Consider the following 21,991-nt stretch of genomic DNA (forward strand, 5'->3'; position numbering starts at 1 on the left):
GAAGTAAAAGACATCAACGAGCGCATTAATGCTTCGATACAGTGCTTATTCCAAGGTTAAAACTGGAACATAATCATCATCATCAACCCATTAACGTCTCACTGCTGGGCACGGGTCTCCTCTCAGAATGAGAAGAATTAGGCCATAGTGCACCGCGCTGGACAAGTGCGTGTTGGTAGACTTCACATACCTTTGAGATTTTTTTTTTTATATAAATCTCCCATGTTTGCAGGTTTCCTCAAGATGTTTTCCTTCACCGTTTTAGCAAGTGATAATTAATTTCTAATACGCACTTAATTTCGAAAAATCAGAGGTGCGTGCCTGGGATTTGAACCTCGGACCGCTCGATCGAGATGCCGACTTTCTTAACCACTGGGCTATCACTGTCATTACGAACTGCAACTAAGAACATAATTATATTAATCATTAATTTAAGAAAATGTATATACTTGATGACGTCGATATTGATGACACTAAAACTAGTCAATAGCTACTCATCAAAAATATAAAATATGTTCATAAAACAGAAAATTATTGACAGTAATTGGCTACAACCATAGTCATATGTAATCAACCCCCGATTAGAGTCCTACCTAAGGCTAACCACAGACGTGTTACTACCCCTAAAGACTTCAACCCTTCAAATAAGTGTGTCTCTTTTATCACACCCTTCAAAACAGAACTCAGCAGCGTTTAACACTGCTGTTCTCCAAAGTCCCAAGTAAAAGACATCAACGCGCTCATTAACTTATCAATATGTATAAAATAAAATTCCCACGATACCGTATTGATGTATATTTTAACATTTGTGAACTTGTTTTAACTTTTACTTAAATATTATAATTAGATTCTATTCATTAATTTTAAATGTATATAGATTATGTTTTAATGTGCACATTTAATCTTATGTCATTGAATACTAGCTGTTTCTTATGGTTTCTTTCTGATCTTAAAACTTACATATGATCAAAATTGGTTTTTGATGGATGTGGCAACGATCATGCAGTACACCTGATTTTAAGTGTTGTAAATCAAATCAAATCAATTTTTTTTTTATTCAAAACATGTTCTTTACAAAGCACTTTTTGAATGTCAGTACAACTACCGCCACTTCACAAGGTGTTTCGTTGTGGAGAAGAAGAAACTCTACAAAGTGCTTAAAAACTCTACATACTACAAGAGTCATATTTGAACTCGATTATAATCCTTTAACGCTACATAAGTTGGCTTTGATTAAGAAAGGTTTTCCTTATAACCGCATTTTTAGCGCTGTTTTGTTCTGATCTGAAGGATGTGGTAATGGAGACATGGCCGATGCATTCCAGCTTAGTTATTAGGGGTAGCGGCGTATCTGTGGCCGACCTCAGTACCCTTACCATGAGTTTTTACGTTTTCACAAATATGACTGTTTTGGTATTTGTTTACGTATTGGCCCATACGATTTCCTAGTTCTGACACAATCTGCTAGGGGCGCTGATTGGGATTTGTATGGGCAAATACGTAAACAAATACGAAAAAAGTTATATTTGACGAAACGGAAAAACTCCTGGTAAGGTACAGGTAGGAATTTAATGATTACGCATGTAGGTAGGATTACACATTTCCATGTATTGCGGTAGCCACCGATAACAATATTTGAAGGTATATAAAGTTTATAACACGTATATAACAACTTTTAGTATCATAAATAAGAATCATATAAAATACAATTATTATGCACTATAATACCAAGTGAACGCACATCCGGTTGATAACTATATAACCTGAAAAGCTCTGATCTGCTCGCTTATACTCTGCTTTAGTTTTTTGAAGTTTATGGAAGAATCCTTAATATTTTGAGATACGTCATCCGCAGTAAAGTGTCATTACTTTTTTGTAAAATTTGTGTCCAATTTGAATCAGTAGTTTTTAAGATTATATCTTACTAGCTGACCCGGCAAACTTTGTATCTCCTCAAAATCTATTTATCAAATATATTTCATATAAAATATAGCCTATGTTACTCGTGGATAATGTAGCTTTCGAATGGTGAAAGATTTTTTTAAATCGGTCCAGTAGTTTAAGAGCCTATTACAACCAAACAAACAAAGTTTTCCTCTTTATAATATTACTTAGTGTAGACAAAAAAGTAAAAAAAGAAGAAGGTTCTTGATTTGGTGTAATGCGATTGAACACAATTATAAGCAAACCAGGGCGTTATTTCTCAATCATGGTCATCAACAATGCAATTTTTTTTATTAAGTTCTATCCGTATCTGCTTAGCAATTTTGAACAGACATCGAATTTTCAATATGGATTTTTTTAGAGCTTTTTATGCGTTTGTTTTTAAAATTAGTAAAACTATTCACAAAGTGGAAAATTTTCAAATTACAGACAGACATTTTAATTTTGTTCATTTATATGATTACATGACTGAAGTTATATTCATATTTTTATAAAGAAATAAAACGAAATTCAACTAACGATATATTTTCATGGCGCCATGTTATGTAAAATCGGCGCCGCCCCGAAAGTGTGTCGAGTTTACGAAGCTCTATAAGTTTTGCATGTGACATTGCTATACTTGATTTTTTAGCCAATTGCAGAGGATTTTTTGGGTGTATGTATGTATATATGCAGGTATGTATGTATGCATGTATGTATGTATGTATGTATGTATGTATGTATGTATGTATGTATGTATCGATGTGTGTGTGTTTGTACATATGTCTTATTCTTTGGTATGCCTTTTTTTTCTTGTTTTTTTTCTTCTCGAGGGGGAAACCTTCAATAAAATAAATTAATAAAATAAATAAATAAAATGTACCCGGTGCCGTGGGAGTAACACGGGGTTATGTGGGATTCTTACCGCACTAAAAACCCCCCTGGTGACCGTGCTCGCCGCTGTGTTGAGGACTCCGGGATCTCTAAAGGAATGCAACCGGAGTCCTCTAAGCATTTTGCCCCGTCGGGCTCTACCCTGGTAAGCATAAGACTCGCCAAACCATCTAGTGTGAACCACGCTACGCGGCCACACATACATCCACCCTTCCCGGGGTCGCTAACGGGGTGGTTAGTTTCTTCTAAGCTGTGGCATAGAATAAATTAAATCTCTTTTCAGATAATTATTTTCGAGTTGTCGGGTTTTTTATTTATAATAATAATAAAAGTTACCTTATACCTATCAATCGTTTTTTTGATTTTTCATTGTAAACTAATATGTTGATATAAAAGTTTATAAGTTAAATGTTTACCTCATTTAACATATTAATTTTAAAACAAAAAAAAAACAAAAATCAAAATTACACTTTTGCGTTATACGAGTAAAAAAGGTCGACCAACTAAAGTACAGACAGACGTCATTTATTAAAAATATACAAAGAGAAGTGAAAACCAAACCGACAACTGAATTTGTCATATCCATTAATCTTCGATAATAATGATTAGTCAGCTGTTTGGCATTTTGTATGGCGACTTTCGGAAACATTGTTCGGTACTTTTTTATATGTAATATGGAGTAGCAGACGAGCATGCAGTGCACCTGATGATAAGTGGACATCTGTAATCGACTCCAGATAGGATTAGATATTCGTACCGGAGGTCGACCACAGATGCGCCGCTACCCCTGAGGACTAAGCTGGAACGCCTCGGAAATAAATTTTGTAATAATTAAATAAATAAATAAAAGTATGTCTCTCTTACACACCCTTCAAATTAGAACACAGCAGCGCTTAATACTGCTGTTATAAGGCAGAAATAGTTGTGGCGGTGGTGCCGCCGGAGTCGAACCACAAAGGGTTCTACCACCTTCAAATTATTTACCACCACCTATTAGTATAATACTTCTTATAGAAGTAGCGGACATGTAGTCCATCTGAAGGTGGTAGAACTTTGTGGTTCTCTGGCGGCACCACCGCCACACCTATTTCTGTTATAAAAGCAGTGTCAAGCGCTGCTGTATTCTGGTTTGAAATGTGGTAAGCGAGACATACTTTTCTGAGGCGTTCCAGCTCAGGGGTAGCGGCGCATCTGTGGCTGACTTCAGGTAGGAATCTAATCTTACCTGGGGTTGATCACAGATGTCCATGGGCGGCAGTAGCCACTTACCATGCAGCATGCTCGTCTGCTTCTCTTGTATTATAAAAATCTCAATATAAAAGGTTTAGTTTTAGCGTGTACCAATTATTCCCAGCCGGTCCGCTATTCGAGTGTTTTTGCGATCAGCTGTTGACCCCGAAAGCCTACCGTTATAACGTGATTATGCCGCATTTATTTCCATACTTCATTAAGCATACAACCTTATTAAACGACCTATGTTTTTCGTGCGAAAAAATAATTTTATGTACTTAAATCGATTTTTATCTAAATAATATTAAAAAGTCTGCATGTCTGGTAGTTTATTCAATTTTGCCAAATAGTCATTATTACAAAAACTAAAAAACACGGTTTTGTGATAAAATGAACTAAATAGTAGAAAATAATTTTCAATCTAGGAATCAATTAAGGAACAGGTAATAGTAAATTGTAAAAAAAGGGTGGTAATAATTGTTGCAATCTGGTAACTTTGCGATGAACTTTTTCTAAGGCGCTCGAACAAAATCGCCTCGAAAATCGTTAATCCTGAGGATGTCGATAAGAACAGTGGTACAAAATTATTAAAATCGTGTATTGTCATTGGTTTTTGATAATTCTTCAAAATTTTGAATTTAACTGAACTTTCAAAGTGGATAGAAATCGTGTTCAACGATTCTGTTACTTAGTTACATACATACCTACATACATACAATCCAAGCTAATAAAAGCGTGTTAAAAATATTAATAAAATGTATAATTATAGTAAGAGTAGTAAATATTTAAAGAAATCTTAACAATTGACTACCTTTCTAAGTATTACCACAAAGATTAATTCATGAAAATACATAAACTACTATAAATATTGTAGTAAATATTAGTTAGTGAATCTGAAAACGGCAAAGCGTATATGTTTTGGTTGATGTCCTGGATATTTTTTGGATTATTGACAAAAACAATTAAAGAAAAATAAATAATAACATTTTAATAAGATAAAATTCTTAAAACATATTGTTTTGTTTAAAACGTTAAGAATACATAAAAAGGCTGTATGTATTATAATAAAGCAAGTTTAATTAAAAATAATAAAACAAATCTTCTTATTTAATTATGTAAAGTTCTTGGGGGATGAAATAAAAACCTTCAAATATGTATGTACATATTTACTTCAAGCAAAACCGTAGGAGAAGGCGTATTTGTCTTAAATATTTTTAATTAGGTTTATTAGTCCCTTTCCACAGGATATTTCTTACTGCTTTAAGAAATTTTGACAATACTTTCACCCGAAGCTTTTGGAAGAAATAACAAAACCTATAAGTTTGGCCTACTATATTTTATTTGTAAGTCTTTTCCTTACAAAGTGCTCAAATTTTAAATTTTCTATTTGATATCATTAAGAAACGTGAAATAACTCAGTATTAATAAACAGGACAGTTCCCTTAAACTTAACGTATGGTCATATACCATGAAATCGGTCATCGAAGCCTAACGCGAAGTTAATTTTCCCCATAATTTCGATTAAAACAACGAAAACGTGAAACTGTTACAACTAGATCTATAATAATCGTGATAGCGCAACGCAAAACCAGCTTTAGCGACCAGTTTTGAGAAAACGTACGACAGTCCACCACCAACCGTCGGATGGGAATGACGTTTGCGAAAAACCTAAAAAAAAAGTCAATTTAATTTTTTCGAAGTTTAAGTGAACGCGTTGAAGTCTTTTGTACCGGAAATTTTGTAACCACGAAAATAAATATTTAAACCAAAAAAATACATCGTTAATATAAGATTGAGACATTTAGAAGTGTTTTGTGGAGTGAAAGTGTTTTAGATCTAAAAGTGAAAGGTGTAATGTGAGTATTTATACAGAACTTTAAAGCCTGTTCGTATAATCGGGTTAGGCTGAGAGATTTGAATGAAGATACCTAGTTTTTGACCTAGATATCCTAAAACTTTAATTTACTACAATCAATATTACAAGATCTAAGCTCAAAACCCAGACTATATGATACAGAAAAACTGATCTAAAATTTCACTTATAATGCTCCACCGATTTGCACTGAGGCAGATCAATGCATTATGGTCCAGGCCATCTCAACCTGAAGGTAGTTGCAGACGTATAACTAACACTTACCTTGTGGAATGTGAGTAAAAGTAAAAGCTTTGATTAAAAGGAAAATAACCCTTAGGCTACTTGATTAAAAGTAAAAGTTTGATTAAAACAAGTAAAAGATTTGATAAAAAGAAACCTAGCTCTTAAACTACTTGATTAAAAGTAAAAGGTTTGATTAAACATACAATAGCCCTTAGGCTCTTTGATTAAAAGGTTCAATTAAAAGGAAAATAGCCCTTAGGTTATTTCTTTAAAAGTAAAAGGTTCAATTAAAAGGAAAATAGTCCTTAGGCTATCTGATTAAAAGTAATTAATCGAAGAATCCTTCTCATTCGGAGAGGAGACCCGTTCCCAGCAGTGGGACAGTAATGGGTTGATGATGAATCGAAGAATGTTTGATTAAAAACAAATGCTTAGGCTATTTAATTAAAATAGTCACTTTGGTGTTACGTATTTCATGCCTGATGGTGACTATTTTCAATCATTTCATTAGCCCTTAGGCGTGATTAAAATTTGATACTTTTAATCAAATAGCCCTTACATTGCTTACCTTAAGGCCTTATAATTGTAAGTATCAAGTTATTGGAAGTAGGCATTTAACAAAAAGGCAGTCATAGCCTAGAGATTAGAAATTCAGTTACTTTCTGTGTGTTCGAAGTTTGAATCCCAGTTATTTCTTCTTATCTTCAACAATTATGTGCGCATTACATAAGGTTTGAAGGTAGTATAATCCTTTGTGGTTCGACTCCGGTGGCACCACCACCACACCCATTTTTGCCTATTAACAATAGTATTGAGCGCTGCTCTGTTCGGGTTTGAAGGATGTAGTAAGGGAGATATACTTTTCCGATGTGTTCCAGCTAAGTCTTCAGGGGTAGCGGCGCATCTGTGGTCGTCCTCAGGTAGAAATATCTAATCCTATTCTGGGTTGATTACGGATGTCCATGGGCAGCAGTAGCCACTTACCATCAGGACTGCATGCTCGACTGCTACTCTCATATTATAAAACTAGCTGAGCCGGCAAACTTTGTACCGCCTCAAAATCTATTTATCAAATATATTTCATATAAAATATAGCCTACTAGTTATTGCCCGCGGCTTCGCCCGCGTTTGAAAGAAAATAATATGACATACTAACATAACTGAAAATTCGTACCTTCATTGGAATGACCTGGCGAAAATTGGTCTTACCAACTCTGAAACCTTCGTGGGCTCATGGACAACAACATTGGTAAAGATCAGTTGATCAAATGTAAAGTTTACGATTCAATTCTCACTAATATCGATTAAAATAATCGATTTTTTTGGTCCAAAAGATCGATTCTCCGATTAATCGATCTTAGATCGCCATCCCTAGTTCCCGTGGGATTTCCGGGATAAAAACTATCCTATGTCTTTTCTCGGGTCTCAGACTATCTTTGTACAAAATTTCATTAAAATCGGTTCAGTGGTTTAGGCGTGAAGAAAAGACAACCAGACAGACAGACAGAGTTACTTTCGGATTTATAATATTAGTAAGGAGTAAGGACTAGTAAGGATGTTACTCGTGGATAATGTAGCTTTCGAATGGTGAAAGATTTTTTTAAATCGGTCCAGTAGTTTTTGAGCCTATTCATTACAACCAAACAAACAAACAAAGTTTTCCTCTTTATAATATTAGTGTAGAAAAAGAAATACAGCGAAAATAACTGGCCCTTTTTAAATACCGTACTTGTACAAAGTAAATACTTTTCATTCATTCATTGCTTTACAAAGCACTTGCGATCTTTCATTTACATTTCAAAGACATGTAGGTTACTTTCGCTCTTTTTAATATTTCCTTGTTATTGTGTAAAATTCAATGTAATGTTTCTAAATAGTCTTGTTTCGCGGAAGTGTACCCAACTATTATATCTCTTATGCCTGGCTCATTTATTTTATATATAATTTTAGTTATTTCTATTTTAAAGTTAGTTATTTTAAACGATACACTATCTCGTTCTATTTACTTAATTATACTCTAACTTCTACTGATAATTACTCATTACTGTCCCATTGGTGGGCACGAGATTTCTCGCAGAAAGACAGGGGCTTAGCCATAGTCCAAATTGGTAGACTGCAACCACGATTCCTTACGATAACTTCCGTTACAATCTAACACTTGAAACATTAGAGGCTAACCCTAAGAGGGATTCAAACCTTGGGCTCCGTAGGCTGTCACTTTACTGACAATATTACATAGTGTAAAATAACGGCAATAAAAAACGCATATCGTGAGTACCCGTTACATAATAACATGTCTCAATTAGAGATGCCCCGAACAGTGGTTTCACCGAATAACCGAATACCGAATAATATTCGGTTTAACCTTTACCGAACCGAATATTCGGCCGAATTATTCGGTTTACCATTTGTTTATTGTCAATTTGCCGGTTATGTGTGTTCATTAAAACACTTTAAAATGTTGATTTGAGTTTTAAAAATAAATACTGATTTAAAGTTTAAAATAAATGTTGACTATACTAAGTAGCAAAAGCTAGCAATCAATAGATTAAGTAAGTAATGTGTTGACTTGAGGTATCAAATTAAATCTTGATTTGAAGTTTAATTTCTTTATTTTATTTAGCTTTATTCAACACATTCTTCATAGGATTTGAGTTTGACTTATAATTTATAATAATATAACATAAATCTTACATAAGAAGATTTGTATTTTAGTCCTGTACCATGTCGTGTACACAAGAAAATAGAAATACACGAACCGTAGATATTCGGCACCAAAACCGAATAATTCGGCCGAATACAAAAAGCAAAAAAGATACCGAATACGCCGAATACCGAATACCAAACGAATATTCGGCGCTTCTCTAGTCTCAATTATCAAACATCATTAGCTTATATCTCTTAAAAAGCCTTGTCCTCTCTGAAATTCAGTCCAAATTCAAATTTGGACAGTAAATTCCTTTTAAGTTGTGTTAAAAGTGCGAATAATGTAAGTATATGACATAGATTAGTGAAGATTACTCACTCCTAACAAGAAAATGTAACCAGTTTTGAGAATTGAAATTGTCACTGTCATCTATTTTCGGTTTTGAAATATATTCAAAAAATATAGTTTTTAGATCATTTACGAATGAAACGATATTTCTCCGCACGTTTTCTTTGATTTCGTGTTTTTGCACTACTTAACTGCGCATGTCGGCATTGCTCCGCGTAAATTACACCATGACAGCCATTAAATTGCTGATAGAAATGTGAGCCGTTTAAGCCATTTAATGGCTTCCTTCAATTACAAGGCGGTGAGATATCTATAATTATCTATGGTATATGAGCAGGAAAGTTACCATAAGGTATTAATTACCTAGTTTTGTTGTAATTATAGAATTACTAATTGGCAGCACGACCATGATATCAAAATAATATAATCACTTAATATTCATTATTAATTTTCAATCTATCAAATTTTTTGCGTGCCAGAGATCTACACTTGACAATTTCTTCATTATCTATTAAGCATTATCATTATCATTTCATTATCTACTAGACTAAAACTTATAATTTTTCGATCTTTGGTAAAAAAACACAGATCGATTATAAACTACGAACAATAATTATTATTATCATTATTGACAGTCAACTGACAGAAACTGTATTGAATAAATGTAGTTCAAAAAACTAAAAAACACGCTTTTATGATAAAATTAACTAAAAGTAGAAAATAATTTTCAATGTAAGAATCAATTAAGGAACAGTAAATAGTATAATTGTGAAAAAAGCGTGGGGTGCTCCATTTATCAGGTTCGAAAATACCTACATACATACATACAACCCAAGCTAATAAAAGCGTGTTAAAAATGAAATCAGTTTTTAAACAAAGAAATCTAATTAATTGGCTTCGTTAAGGCTTTAATTTTCGCGTTAACGATGGGGTCATGTCCCCGAAAGGCTGTCACGCGTGCGACGCTTTCGCTCCGCTTAATTGTCAAGCCTTCAAACAAGGCTTTGCTTGATTATAAAACCTGAATAAATTAGGGATATACATACAAGTATGAACAATTATTGTCGTGTACATATTTTAGGGTGGTTGTTAAAAAATATTTTTTTTGGACGTCAAAATCCTTACTTTTGATGAAAAATAACAGGAGTTTTTTTTTTCTTGATTAAAAAAAAACTTTACTATTTATCGAAGGTGGTAGAACCTTTTGTCGTTTGACTCCGGCGGCTCCACCGCCACACCTATTTCTACCTAATAACAGCAGTGTTAGGCGCTACTGTGTTCCGTTTTGAAGGGTGTGGTAAGGGAGACAGACTTTTCCGAGGCATTCCACCTTATTCCTCAGGGGTAGCAGCGCATCTGTGGCCGACCTCAGGCAGGAATATCTAATCCTATCTGGGGTTGATTACAGATGTTCATACGGCAGTAGCCACTTGCCATCAGGTGGACTGCATGCTCGTCTGCTACTCCTTTATTATAAAAAAAAGAACACGTGCCGCCGACCGACTTCAAGTCTCCAAGACTCCAAGTCCGACACAAAGTCCAAGAGTATTTATTTATTCATTGCAAAATACACACACAACTTACAACAAAATATATGCAATATGTGATGCTCTGAGAGGGTGTCGCAAAAAACTAGAGGTAGCAGAATTAATTTACATTAGGTTACATTTCCATGATAAATATAGCACAACATACAATTATTATTCATTTTTTAAATTAATTATACATGTCAAAGATTCGTAATTCTATTTAGTTGTCAAGTGCATTAATTAATGTATAATATATCATTAAATCGCATTATAAATATATTTAAATGTTAGTATTACATATTACGTGTCTAAATTTTAATTATTTAATATATATCTTTATCTGTCATAAATTCGGGAGTCATATGATTTTTTATTAGGATTAATTTTAACTTATTTGCTTTAACACTTTCATTTATTACAGATTAAAAATAAATCACCATTCCTGAATTCCTACCGATATGTCCGATCACAAAAATATAATATTGTCGACATGTCAACGGTAAAATACAATCGCACAAAATGGATTCATAGACAAAGGAATAGAGAAAAAAGAACCAGAGATAACCATAGAGATAGAAGAAAGATCTACAGAAATGTGAGAACAAGATGGCCGACAACAAGATGGCGGCCGAGGTGGCGGTCGAAATGGCGGATGCTGTTGCCGCTGATGATATTAAATGTTACTGGTCAAGTGAATGGGGTTGAAGGTAAATTAATTTTAATATTTGCTCTTTAATTTGCGTAGTTGTCTAATAGTAAATATAACTTTTTTTGAAGGTAGAACCCTTTGTGGTTCGACTCCGGCGGCACCACCGCCACACCTATTGCTACCTAATGATAGCAATGCTTAGGCGCTGCTGTGTTCCGTTTTGAAGGGTATGGTAAGGGAGACAGACTTTTCCGAGGCATTCCAGCTTAGTTCTCAGGGGTAGCGGCGCATCTGTGGCCGACCTCAGGTAGGAATATCTAATCCTATCTGGGGTTGATTACAGATGTCCATGGGCGGCAGTAGCCACTTACCATCAGGTGGACTGCATGCTCGTCTACTACTCCCATATTATAAAAAAAAAAAAAAAAAAAAAAAAAAAACAAAACAAAACAACAAAGAATAACAATAACACAATGTGCCCCAAATACACTTTTAAAAAGGATGTCTTTGCTCACTATTGTAATTTAGTTCATCATTAGATATGGTGTCTACACAATTTTTCTTCATTTTCACGTAGTAATTTATTTTAAAATGTATTTACTTCTCATCTATTTATATCTTATTTCTTTTTTTTTCTCTTTCTTTCTCACATTCTTTCTTTATTCATGTTCTCCTTCCTCCCTTTTTTAATTTTATTTTATTTCCTATTTATTATTATTATTATTTTTTAAGTATAGTTGTACCGCCTTCAATTTTTTGCACATCCCTAAGATTGACTGGGAGATAATGCTATTTAGCATTAAGTCCGTCTTTTGTACCACACTGTTTTTAAAATGGTCAATAAAGAATAAATAAATAAATAAAAACAGTAACAAAAAACTTCCAATTCCAGTCCTCTCCAGCCGAGTGCTGGCCTCATTCCTCGGGTATCCTACCTCCTGTACCATCGGGTCTGAGGTAAAGCCGTGTACCCTGTCGCTGACGTGCTGGCTCCGAGGTGGAACCAGGGCGAGAGGGTGTGGCGGCGGCTGGCTCTTCTCGTGCTGTGTCACGCCGCAGCAGGAGAGAAATGATTTTGATAATACGTAAGTTTTTACCAAAGTATTTGCATCGACTCAAACTTTGTTTTAGACAGAGTATGTTCGATGAATATATATGTGTTTAAATACGTTTGCTTTGATAGCAAAAAATATTGTGATTAAATGACAGACGGATTAAGGAAAATGTCCGTGTGAATGCAAATTAAATTTATTTAAATTCGCTTATTGCAGAATTTGCGTCCAAAATTATAATTTTTGAACTGTTAGTAACAAAACATACACGATATGTAACTGAGATGACATTCTGTTTTCAACTGTCCTAAATTCTGAAGCAGTTTGTTAAATATAATTGTAGTTAGTTGAATAATAAAATTAGTTTATGTTCACAATTGTATCACCGTACACTTCGAATATTGTGATTAAACATTATGAAAACACAAATAAAATTTGGATCATTTGAGAGTCATTTTCAGATGGAACTGTATTTGTTACCATGGGAACTCTTCATTAACCTATAGTTTTTGGTTACAGTATACCTTCATCAGACTGGCACTACAAGGTGGTGCCACCGAAGCTGCGGCAAGTGCCACAGCGCAGCGTGGTGCCAACCAACGTGTTTAGACGGAGAGTGGATGATGACGTCACTCAGGTGAATTTGAGAAATGTTAATAATAAGCAACGCACACACAATATTTTTATAGGGTCGGTGCTATGCCTACATAAAGACGAGTGCAAAAACACCCACACCTAAAAAAAATCTAAAGTTATATTATTTACGAACTTTTGCCCGCGGCTTTGCTCGCGTTACGAAGTAATATTTTCATCTCCAGTTTTATCCCCTGATCAAAATCTTTTCTTAGCGGATGCCTACGTCATAACATCTACCTGCATGCCAAATTTCAGCCCGATCCGTCCAGTGGTTTGGGCTGTGCGTTGATAGATCACTATGTCAGTCAGTCACCTTTGAGTTATATATATTTAGATGTGGCTGGTGATCGAACCCAAAGGTATTAATACAGCTTTGTTAGCACAGTGCTTCGATGAACTGCAATTTCAAGTTTAACTTAATTATGAGAATTGTCGTTAATTCTTGTAGAATTGAGCGTCTTACAAAGGCCTACTAGATTTTATTTTTCACCGTCAATCTGTATAGAAAATAACCTAGTCCTCCAATTAATAAAAGTGCCCCTATCCAACAGAGAGTGGTGGTACAGAACAGTTAAATAATGAAAATAAGAAAGTTTTTGAGGTGGTAGAAACCTTTGTGGTTCGACTCCGGCGGCACTGCCACACCTATTTCTGTCTATTAACAGTAGTGTTAAGTGCGCCTGTGTTCTGGTTTTAAGGGTGTGGGAAGGGAGATATATTTTTCCGAGGCATTCCAGTATGGTCCTGGAGTAGCGGCGTATCTGTGGTCGATCCCAGATAGGAAAGTAATCTTATCTGGGGTTGACTACAGATGTCCATGGGCGGCAGTAGCCTCTTACCATCAGGTGGACAGCATGCTCGTCTGCTACTCCTATATTTTAAAAAAATCATCATTTGGAATGACAACGCATCTGTGGTCGGCTTCAGGCAGGACCTGTTTTATGTGGAGTTGGTGACCATGAAAAGTGACCACATAGACTTGTCATTAACTACTCCAGTAGTATAAAAAAAGTAAAAATCATTGTTTACTTCATCAAGGTTAAATAGGAAATACTCATTACAAGTTTCGCTAAACTTTCTACAATGTGTAATAGTGTTTATATTGTCATTAGAACACATTTAGCGCTCTATACTATCATTGTGTGGCGATTAGCAGCAAATTGTAGCATAATGGCTTTGTGTACTGCCGTTGAAACAATCTGGTTGACTAAGTTCTGGAGTACTTGTGACATGGATGTGGAATGCTATAGAATGTTAATGAAAGTTATCAGTATTTAGTCGTCAACCCGTTACTATCACATTGCTGGGCACGTGTCTCCTCTCATAATGAGAAGGCCGTCACCACTAATAATAAAGTAGACACCGCGCTAGCCAAGTGCAATTTGATAGACTTCACAAACTTTTAAGAACTTATTTTAAACTCTCAAACGTCATGTAGGTTTTTTACGATGTTTTCTTTCACCGTTTAAGCAATTGATAATTAATTTGTATTACGCACATAGCGCTGAAAAGACAGAGGTGCGTGGGTGGGATTTGAACCTTGGACCTCTCGATCCAGAGGCATTTCAACCCCTAGGCTATGTTTGATTTTTGCAATACAAACATACCGTTAACAGTCTTCAACATTTATTTAGTTATGTAAGGGTGTATTAATTTTAATTTTAATAGAAGCCTGTAACAATATGTAAGTTATTACTTGCTATACGAAACACAAATACGTAACGCTCGGCATCGAGGACTCAACCAGACTAATACAAAAGCGCGGGCGGCGGCGCGCGAACGGCCGTTGCATCGGCCGTTGGGATGCGCGCGCAGGTCGGTGAGGCGGCAACATCGCACGAGACCTTGAGGCACAACCTTGAATGCCCAACGGCTTATTATGGGCTGCCTACAAGCCGAATTAATTTCTGGTGAGCAATCTAGCGGGAAACTGTATAAAAGAAAGAAGGATATTAAGTATATTGTTCAGAGAATAGGATGCCATAGAATGGATTGGTAGAGAAGATAAGGAGCTGTTATTGAATCTTCAATATATAGAATAGTCTTTCAGGAATAATTAGCTCACAGATATGACAACCCCGTAGCACAGCGGTCACCATACCGGTCTGACGCGCAGAGGGTCCCGGGTTCGATCCCCGGCCAGACAGATATCTAAATGATGAATTTAGGTTTCTGTTTCTGGGTCTGGGTGTTTGTGTATTTATCTCTTTGTGTGTCCATAGCGCTACAGGGAATCCTAGTGAAGGGCTGGGAGTGTAGAACGCGTTTTAGTTTTTTTTAGTTTTTTAGTTATTGGTTATTATTTTACAGGTGGACTGTGGTCTCCCTGCAACAAGGATACTCCAGAAGAGGATCATTGGAGGCCGAGAAGCGAGATTCGCGGAGTTCCCCTGGCAAGCCCATGTCAGGATATCTGAGTTCCAATGTGGGGGGGTGCTAGGTAATTGTAATATATAATAAACTGTATGTACCCTTACTATGAGTTTTTACGTGACAAATATGACTGTTTTAGTATTTGTTTACGTATTTAATAATAATAATAATAGAATTCATTTATTGCCACACAAAAAAATACACAAAAATATTATAAAACAGAAAACAAAAAATATAAGACTTAATTAAAAATAAAGAACAAAAAAAGGTAATCGAAAAAACAACAAAAAATAATAAAAATACAAGGTGTATAGTATTAATTATATTATTTGCCCATACAATTTCCAATCAGCGCCCCAAGCGGATTGTATCAGATCAGATCACATTGTGTCTAAATTGACAAAATGGCGTTTTATGTTTTGTCTTTCTTTTTTGCGAACATGTGAAGCAGACAAAAAGTTTATCGTCACTTGACAACTCATTCTACTGAAGCAAACGGATTGAGTAAACGTAACGTAAAATTGTAGGATGTTTTGAGAACTCTTGGTAAGGGTACAGCTCCATCTGTTGTGGAGTTCTTGAATAGCTGTATCATATTGGTTATTTCTGTATTTTATAAGATGGCGCTAGATGGTGTTACAAGCAAACAGTAGTAGTGTTTTTAAGAATTGGTTTTGTTTTTTATAACATTTATATAAACTTCAGAGAGCAAAACATGATACATATACATATAACCCTTTGTGTTTGTTCGACTCCGGCGGCACCACCGCCACACCTAGTACTGCCTCATAACATGTGTTTCGTTTTGAAGGGTGTGGTAAGGTAGGCATACTTTTCCGAGTTGTTCCAGCTTAGTCCTCAGGGGTAGCGACGCATCTGTGGCCGACCTCAGGTAGAAATATCTAATCCTATCTGGGGTTGATTACAGATGTCCACGGGCGGCAGTAGCCACTTACCATCAGGTGGACTGCATGCTCGTCTGCTACCCCTATATTATAAAAAAAAGTCCTCTAAATCACAGTCTTGATCAAAAAGTTGTTTGTCTACTGTTGCTTATTTAAAAATCGTAAAATTTTGTGCAAGAATAATTATATTATTTAATTGAAATGTGGAAGCATAGAAAGAGATAAGATAGAAGCATGGAAGCATAGCCCAGCAGTGACTCAATCCATCACTTTCTCGCTGCTGGGCACGGGTCTCTTCTCAGATTGAGAAGGATTAGGCCATAGTCCACAGCGCTGGCAAATTGCCAATTGATCGATTTCACATAATTTTGAGAACTTTTTTCAAGATTTCTTAAGGATGCAGGATGTTTTTTTTCACTGTTAAAACAAGTGATAATTAATTTCTCATACGCAAATAAGTTAGAAAAATCATACACCTTACCTGGGATTCGAATCTAGGACTTCTTGATCGAGACACCTAATTTCACTGCTTGTCTTTTTTTATATTTAACCTAACGATAAGGCAGGCGGGCTACCTGATGGAAAGCAGTCACCGTCGCCTATGGACATTTGCAATACTAGAGGAGTCACCAATGCATCGCTGGCTTTGAAGGAGAGTTCTTTTTACACCCCTCTTGAAGAGCCGCATGTCATAGTTCTGAGGGTACACCTCAGGAGGAAGTTCATTCCACATTTTGCTTGTAATCGTTGTTCACTTTTAATTGGGCTTGTATTATTTCACTCATTAATTTCAATATATTTTCAGTTTCAAGATGGTTCGTAGCCACCGCCGCCCATTGCGTATCGCGCGCCCGCCCTAGAGATATTGCTGTGTGGCTGGGCGCCCTCGACACCACCGCTGGCGCACATACTGCCAGGAAACTTGGGTATGTTATTATTATTAGTATGTTATTATTGGGTATGGTATTTAATTGAATTATAATAAATAATTGTTGCGCCTTGGCGGGGATGGCGCTACACGTTTCTGAATCAAACTGTTAAAGTTTTTACAACACCGTATACATACTCGTATACGAGCTCCGAACTGAGACTGTCGGAGCATATGGCTCACAGGGAGATCTCCCTTTGCCAAAAAAGAAGAAGAACTTAGAAGAGCTATTAGAAAAATAGTTAGTAAAAAATAACTGGAACCATATTAAAATCATTTTTTTTTACCCGAGTAAAGGGCGAAAAGGTTTGATATGTAGCAGGTTTCAGGTTCGACTAGACATTATGTATGTATCTATGTAAGTAGGTATGTATCGTGTAGCGTTAAAGTAATAAGTATCGTGTAGCTTAAGTATTATTTTTTAACTACAAATAGTTCAACTAGAAAATTTACAAAAAATTACAAAAATTAAACAATTCCCCATAAAAATATACGCCCATTTTCCACAGGGTCGTCCAAAAGATTCTCCACCCACTTTTCCAGTTCCGTATGACTCAACCAGACCGTTACGACATAGCGTTACTCAAGCTATCCCGCCCAATAACCTACACAAGTCATATCCTCCCCATATGTCTCCCTGACGTGGATCTGGAGCTCCGGGGCAAGTCCGGAGTTATCGCCGGGTGGGGCAAAACCGACGCGAGTAACGGACACACGGGGACTAATCTGCTGAGGTCCGCGACTGTTCCTATTTTGAGTAAGTATTATTTAAAATAAGTAAGTGTAATAAAAAGTAAAATAAGAGTAAGAGTATTATTAAGTGTATTAATGAGTAAAATAAAGGTTTTGAAATGGTAGAACCCTCTGTCGTTCGATTCTGGCATCACCGCCACACCTATTTCTGTTATAACAGTAGTGTTAAGCGCTGCTGTGTTTTGGTGTGGTAAGGGACGTGATAAGGCTACTGTCATGGACATCTGTAATCGACCCCAGATAGGATTCCTACCTGAAGTCGGTGCTAGATGCGCTGCTTCCCCTGAGGACTAATGAAACACTCTTCACCACAACCTTCAAACCAGAACGCAGCAGCGCTTAACACTGCTGTTATAACAGAAATAGGTGTGGCGGTGGTGCCGCCGGAGTCGAACCACAGAGGGTTCTACCACCTTCTAAATTCTGGCTATCTGTATGTTGAGAAATTCAGTTATATAAAATACTGTAAGTAGGTTTAATACCAGTACAATAAGAAATGGAATTTTCGAAGAATGAATGAGAAAGCGAAAGTGTGTCGACAAATGATAATACATACAATAATAATATGAGTGTTGAATGAAAGCTTTCTACGCCCATTCAGTGAGTCATTCAAATCAATTCATATTGAATGGATTTATTAAAATCTAATGGGATTCTAGACAATTAAATCAAATTGAAAATAAATTCGCTTTATGATGAATCAATCAAATCATATAGAGTATAATTGATTCGAATCCTACAAAATCAAACAAAATTGTATCAAATATAAGTAATATAACGCTTTATGGTATATAGATGAAATAATAAAAGTTATATAATTTCCTAGGATTTCTCATGTATTTTTATAAGATTGAAGTTGCAAACAAGGTTTTGAAGGTGGTAGAACCCTTTGTGGTTCGACTCCGGCGGCACCACCGCCACACCTACTTCTACCTAATAACAACAGTGTTAAGCGCTGCTGTGTTCTGGTTTGAAGGGTGTGGTAAGGGAGACATACTTTTCCGAGGCGTTCCAGCTTAGTCCTCAGGAGTAGCGGCGTATCTGTGGCCGACCTCAGGTGGGAATATCTAATCCTATCTGGGGTTGATTACAGATGTCCATGGGCGGCAATAACCACTTACCATCAGGTGGACTGTATGCTCGTCTGCTACTCCTATATTATAAAAAAAGGATTCATTTCAACTAATAGTATTTGCTAATTGCCGCTCATAGACCTCTAAGTCTTGAAGGATGTGGTAAGGGATACTTTTCCGAGGCGTTCCAGCTTAGTCCTTAAGGGTAGCGACGTGTATGTGGCCGACGTATCTGGCGTTGATTGCAGCAGTAGCCGCTTACCATTAGGTGGGTTGCATGTTCGTCTGCTACTCCTATATTATAAAAACGGATATAATATTATTACTTCCTAATAAGCTTTGAAAAATCTGATTTTGAACATAGACTCCTTGACTGTGAGTCGGAGTTTCAAGCCGCCATGAAATCATTGATTTTACTACTGATATAAACACTAAAATTCCCTAATTATTCTCAGGTACAGAACAATGTATCAACTGGCATCAGAGTAAACAGATATCCGTTGAAATACATTCCGAGATGATCTGTGCTGGCCACTCCGATGGCCATCAGGACGCTTGTTTAGGTAAGGTCTATCTTTTGCTACGCTTTTATTAACATGATCTGTATGTATTTATGTAGGTATGTATGCATTTTTTTCCTGTAGTCCCGGGACTAGAATAGGGCTACGGTATCCCCTGCCTGACGTAAGAGGCGACTAAAAGGGGGCTTCCGGGGTTGCGGGCGGCAAGAATGGGAGCTCGAACCGTCCAGCAAGCAAAAAAGGGGACTGTGGTGTAAGTGGCCGCATACCGTCGTAAACACTAAGTGCGGGAGGAGCGTAAACAGCTCCCCTTGGGCAGAGCCCAATAGCGGCATCGAGCTCGGAGGACTCCGGTTGTGTTCTATAATTTTGTCCCATTGTCCTTGTCATGATCATCACGATTGACGATTTTCGACGCGGTCTTCGAGCTCCTTAGAGAAAGTACATGGTAAAATTATTAGATTACAGATTGTATTAATTCTCTTAAATCATTTATGATAAAAATAATGTATTTCTTCCAGGTGACTCCGGAGGTCCACTCATAGTCCTGGACAGCGGCCGCTACTACCTGGTCGGCATCACGTCTGCTGGGTTCGGCTGCGGTGTGGACCATCAACCAGGCATCTACCACAACGTTCAAACCACTGCTAGTTGGATACGCGCTGTTATTACCCCTATCACGAATTATATTGACTTTAAGTAGAAAGGTCCCCCCCTTTCTACTTATAATGGGGAGTCCTTTAAATTCTGTCATATTTTTAACGGTGTGCTAAGTGTCAGTGGTCATAAATAGACAGAGGCAGTGTCCTGAGGGTTAAGGGGGTAGGGGGGGTCTCGAGGTCACTTTTAAAATCATAATAGTCAGAGGTATACTATGTCTTTAGGAGGGGGAGAGGGAAGTTTGAGGGTCATCTTTTAGGTCACACGATATTTTGGTCATACTTCAGCTGACTGTGAACCTACCGGCATCTATCACTACGTCCACAACGTCACTTTTAAAATTTTATTTCACACACCTTAATCGAAGTTAACTGAAAGACAAAATGGTTATAAGGGGTGAGGGGGAGAGAGGGAGGAGGAGCTAACTCCTCGCTGAGAGGAGACGCGTGCCCAGTGGGACAATAATTGGTTAACAATAGACCATACCCATAGTCCAGGGGCAGTCACTACTCACTCTGTGGACAATGCGACACTGGGGGCCCACGCGCAGGGCCCCAAACCTCAGGAGGGCCCCTAAAGGCTATACACGTAACATTTACACCACACGTACATACTGAGAGTTACGGTCCACATTTCTAAATCAAAATGTATTTTTCAACATTACTTCCCAATGGGGCCCGTATTTTTATAAGCCTAGGGGCCCCGGAATTTCTGACGGCACTGCATTTGCTACACAAAATAATAGTGTTTATATTATTGTTAAAATAATTTGTCGAAACATCTGTGAATACAAGAACCTTAGATTAGTAAAGATACTTCGCCGCCTTGAAATTGAATGAGGCCACAAACAGCTTATTTTAGTAAGTTCTTTTTTTGAATTCTTGACAAATAAAAACATTTTTAGAGAAAAATTACGAATAAATAACTAATACTGCGTAATTTACGTAATAAATAAACAATTATATCAAATATTTTAGGGACATTTTAGCACGGAGACGTGCTAAAATGTCTCTTAACTTTTTTACGCAATTATTTCAATTCTTAAAACTGGGTACATTTTCTTGTTAGGAGTGAGTAATCTTTACTAATCTATGAAAAGAACTGACAATGTATTAATTAATTATAGTTATGATAACGAAGTCATTAGTTAATTATTATTTATTATCTTCAATAGCTTTCACGCGTCAGGTTCTCAGAAATTTATTTTTAGGTATAATTTGTGGAATTTAGATGTTTGTTAGTACAAATATGTTTTATGTACAGAGAATTTGACACCGGTTCTCTTTTGTAATCCCGGGATTTCGGGATTGTTTACAGTTAATCCCGAGATCCCGGGATTGTAACGAGCGAAAGAATCTGAGCAATAAATTGATCCCGGTTCTCGTTTCTTCTTTTTTCCGCGATTTGCTGTAAAATATCCCGAAATAACGGGATAGTCTCGGGATTGTAAGTAGATAATATAACCCAGAAAAAATACCTTTTTAATATGACCACTTATTCCTGACAAAATAATTAAATTTTATTATCTTATCTGGAGTTGATTATAGATGTCTATGGGAAGCAGTAACCACTTACGATCAGATAGACTACATGCTCGTTTGATACTTCAATGCAATTAAAGAAATAAGTTGTCTCATGTGTAATTTACATAAAAACTAGCTGACCCGGCAAACGTTGTATTGCCATATAAATAAAAAAAATGTTAAGGGTGAACAACCCTTATCACTTAGGGGTATGAAAAATAGATGTTGGCCGATTCTCATAGATACCGG

At 36.4% G+C, this 21,991-nt stretch overlaps 1 protein-coding gene across 1 annotated transcript; it reads left to right on the top strand.

Moving 5' to 3' along the window:
- The first annotated feature begins 5,683 nt into the window (after positions 1 to 5,683).
- Positions 5,684 to 20,262, top strand: LOC140748687 (serine protease 33). The gene is made up of 9 exons (XM_073081540.1): positions 5,684 to 5,903; positions 11,091 to 11,376; positions 12,211 to 12,403; positions 12,890 to 13,007; positions 15,317 to 15,446; positions 17,090 to 17,210; positions 17,722 to 17,969; positions 19,494 to 19,601; positions 20,081 to 20,262. The coding sequence occupies exons 2-9, from the start codon at positions 11,160 to 11,162 to the stop codon at positions 20,260 to 20,262; spliced, it is 1,317 nt and encodes a 438-aa protein (XP_072937641.1). The 5' UTR covers positions 5,684 to 5,903; positions 11,091 to 11,159.
- Positions 20,263 to 21,991: the final 1,729 nt, after the last annotated feature.

Source organism: Epargyreus clarus, unplaced genomic scaffold, assembly GCF_041222505.1.
Source record: "Epargyreus clarus isolate Ecla_fem2 unplaced genomic scaffold, WU_Ecla_fem_2.2 ptg000016l, whole genome shotgun sequence".
In the NCBI taxonomy this organism is placed as follows: Eukaryota; Metazoa; Arthropoda; class Insecta; order Lepidoptera; family Hesperiidae; genus Epargyreus; species Epargyreus clarus.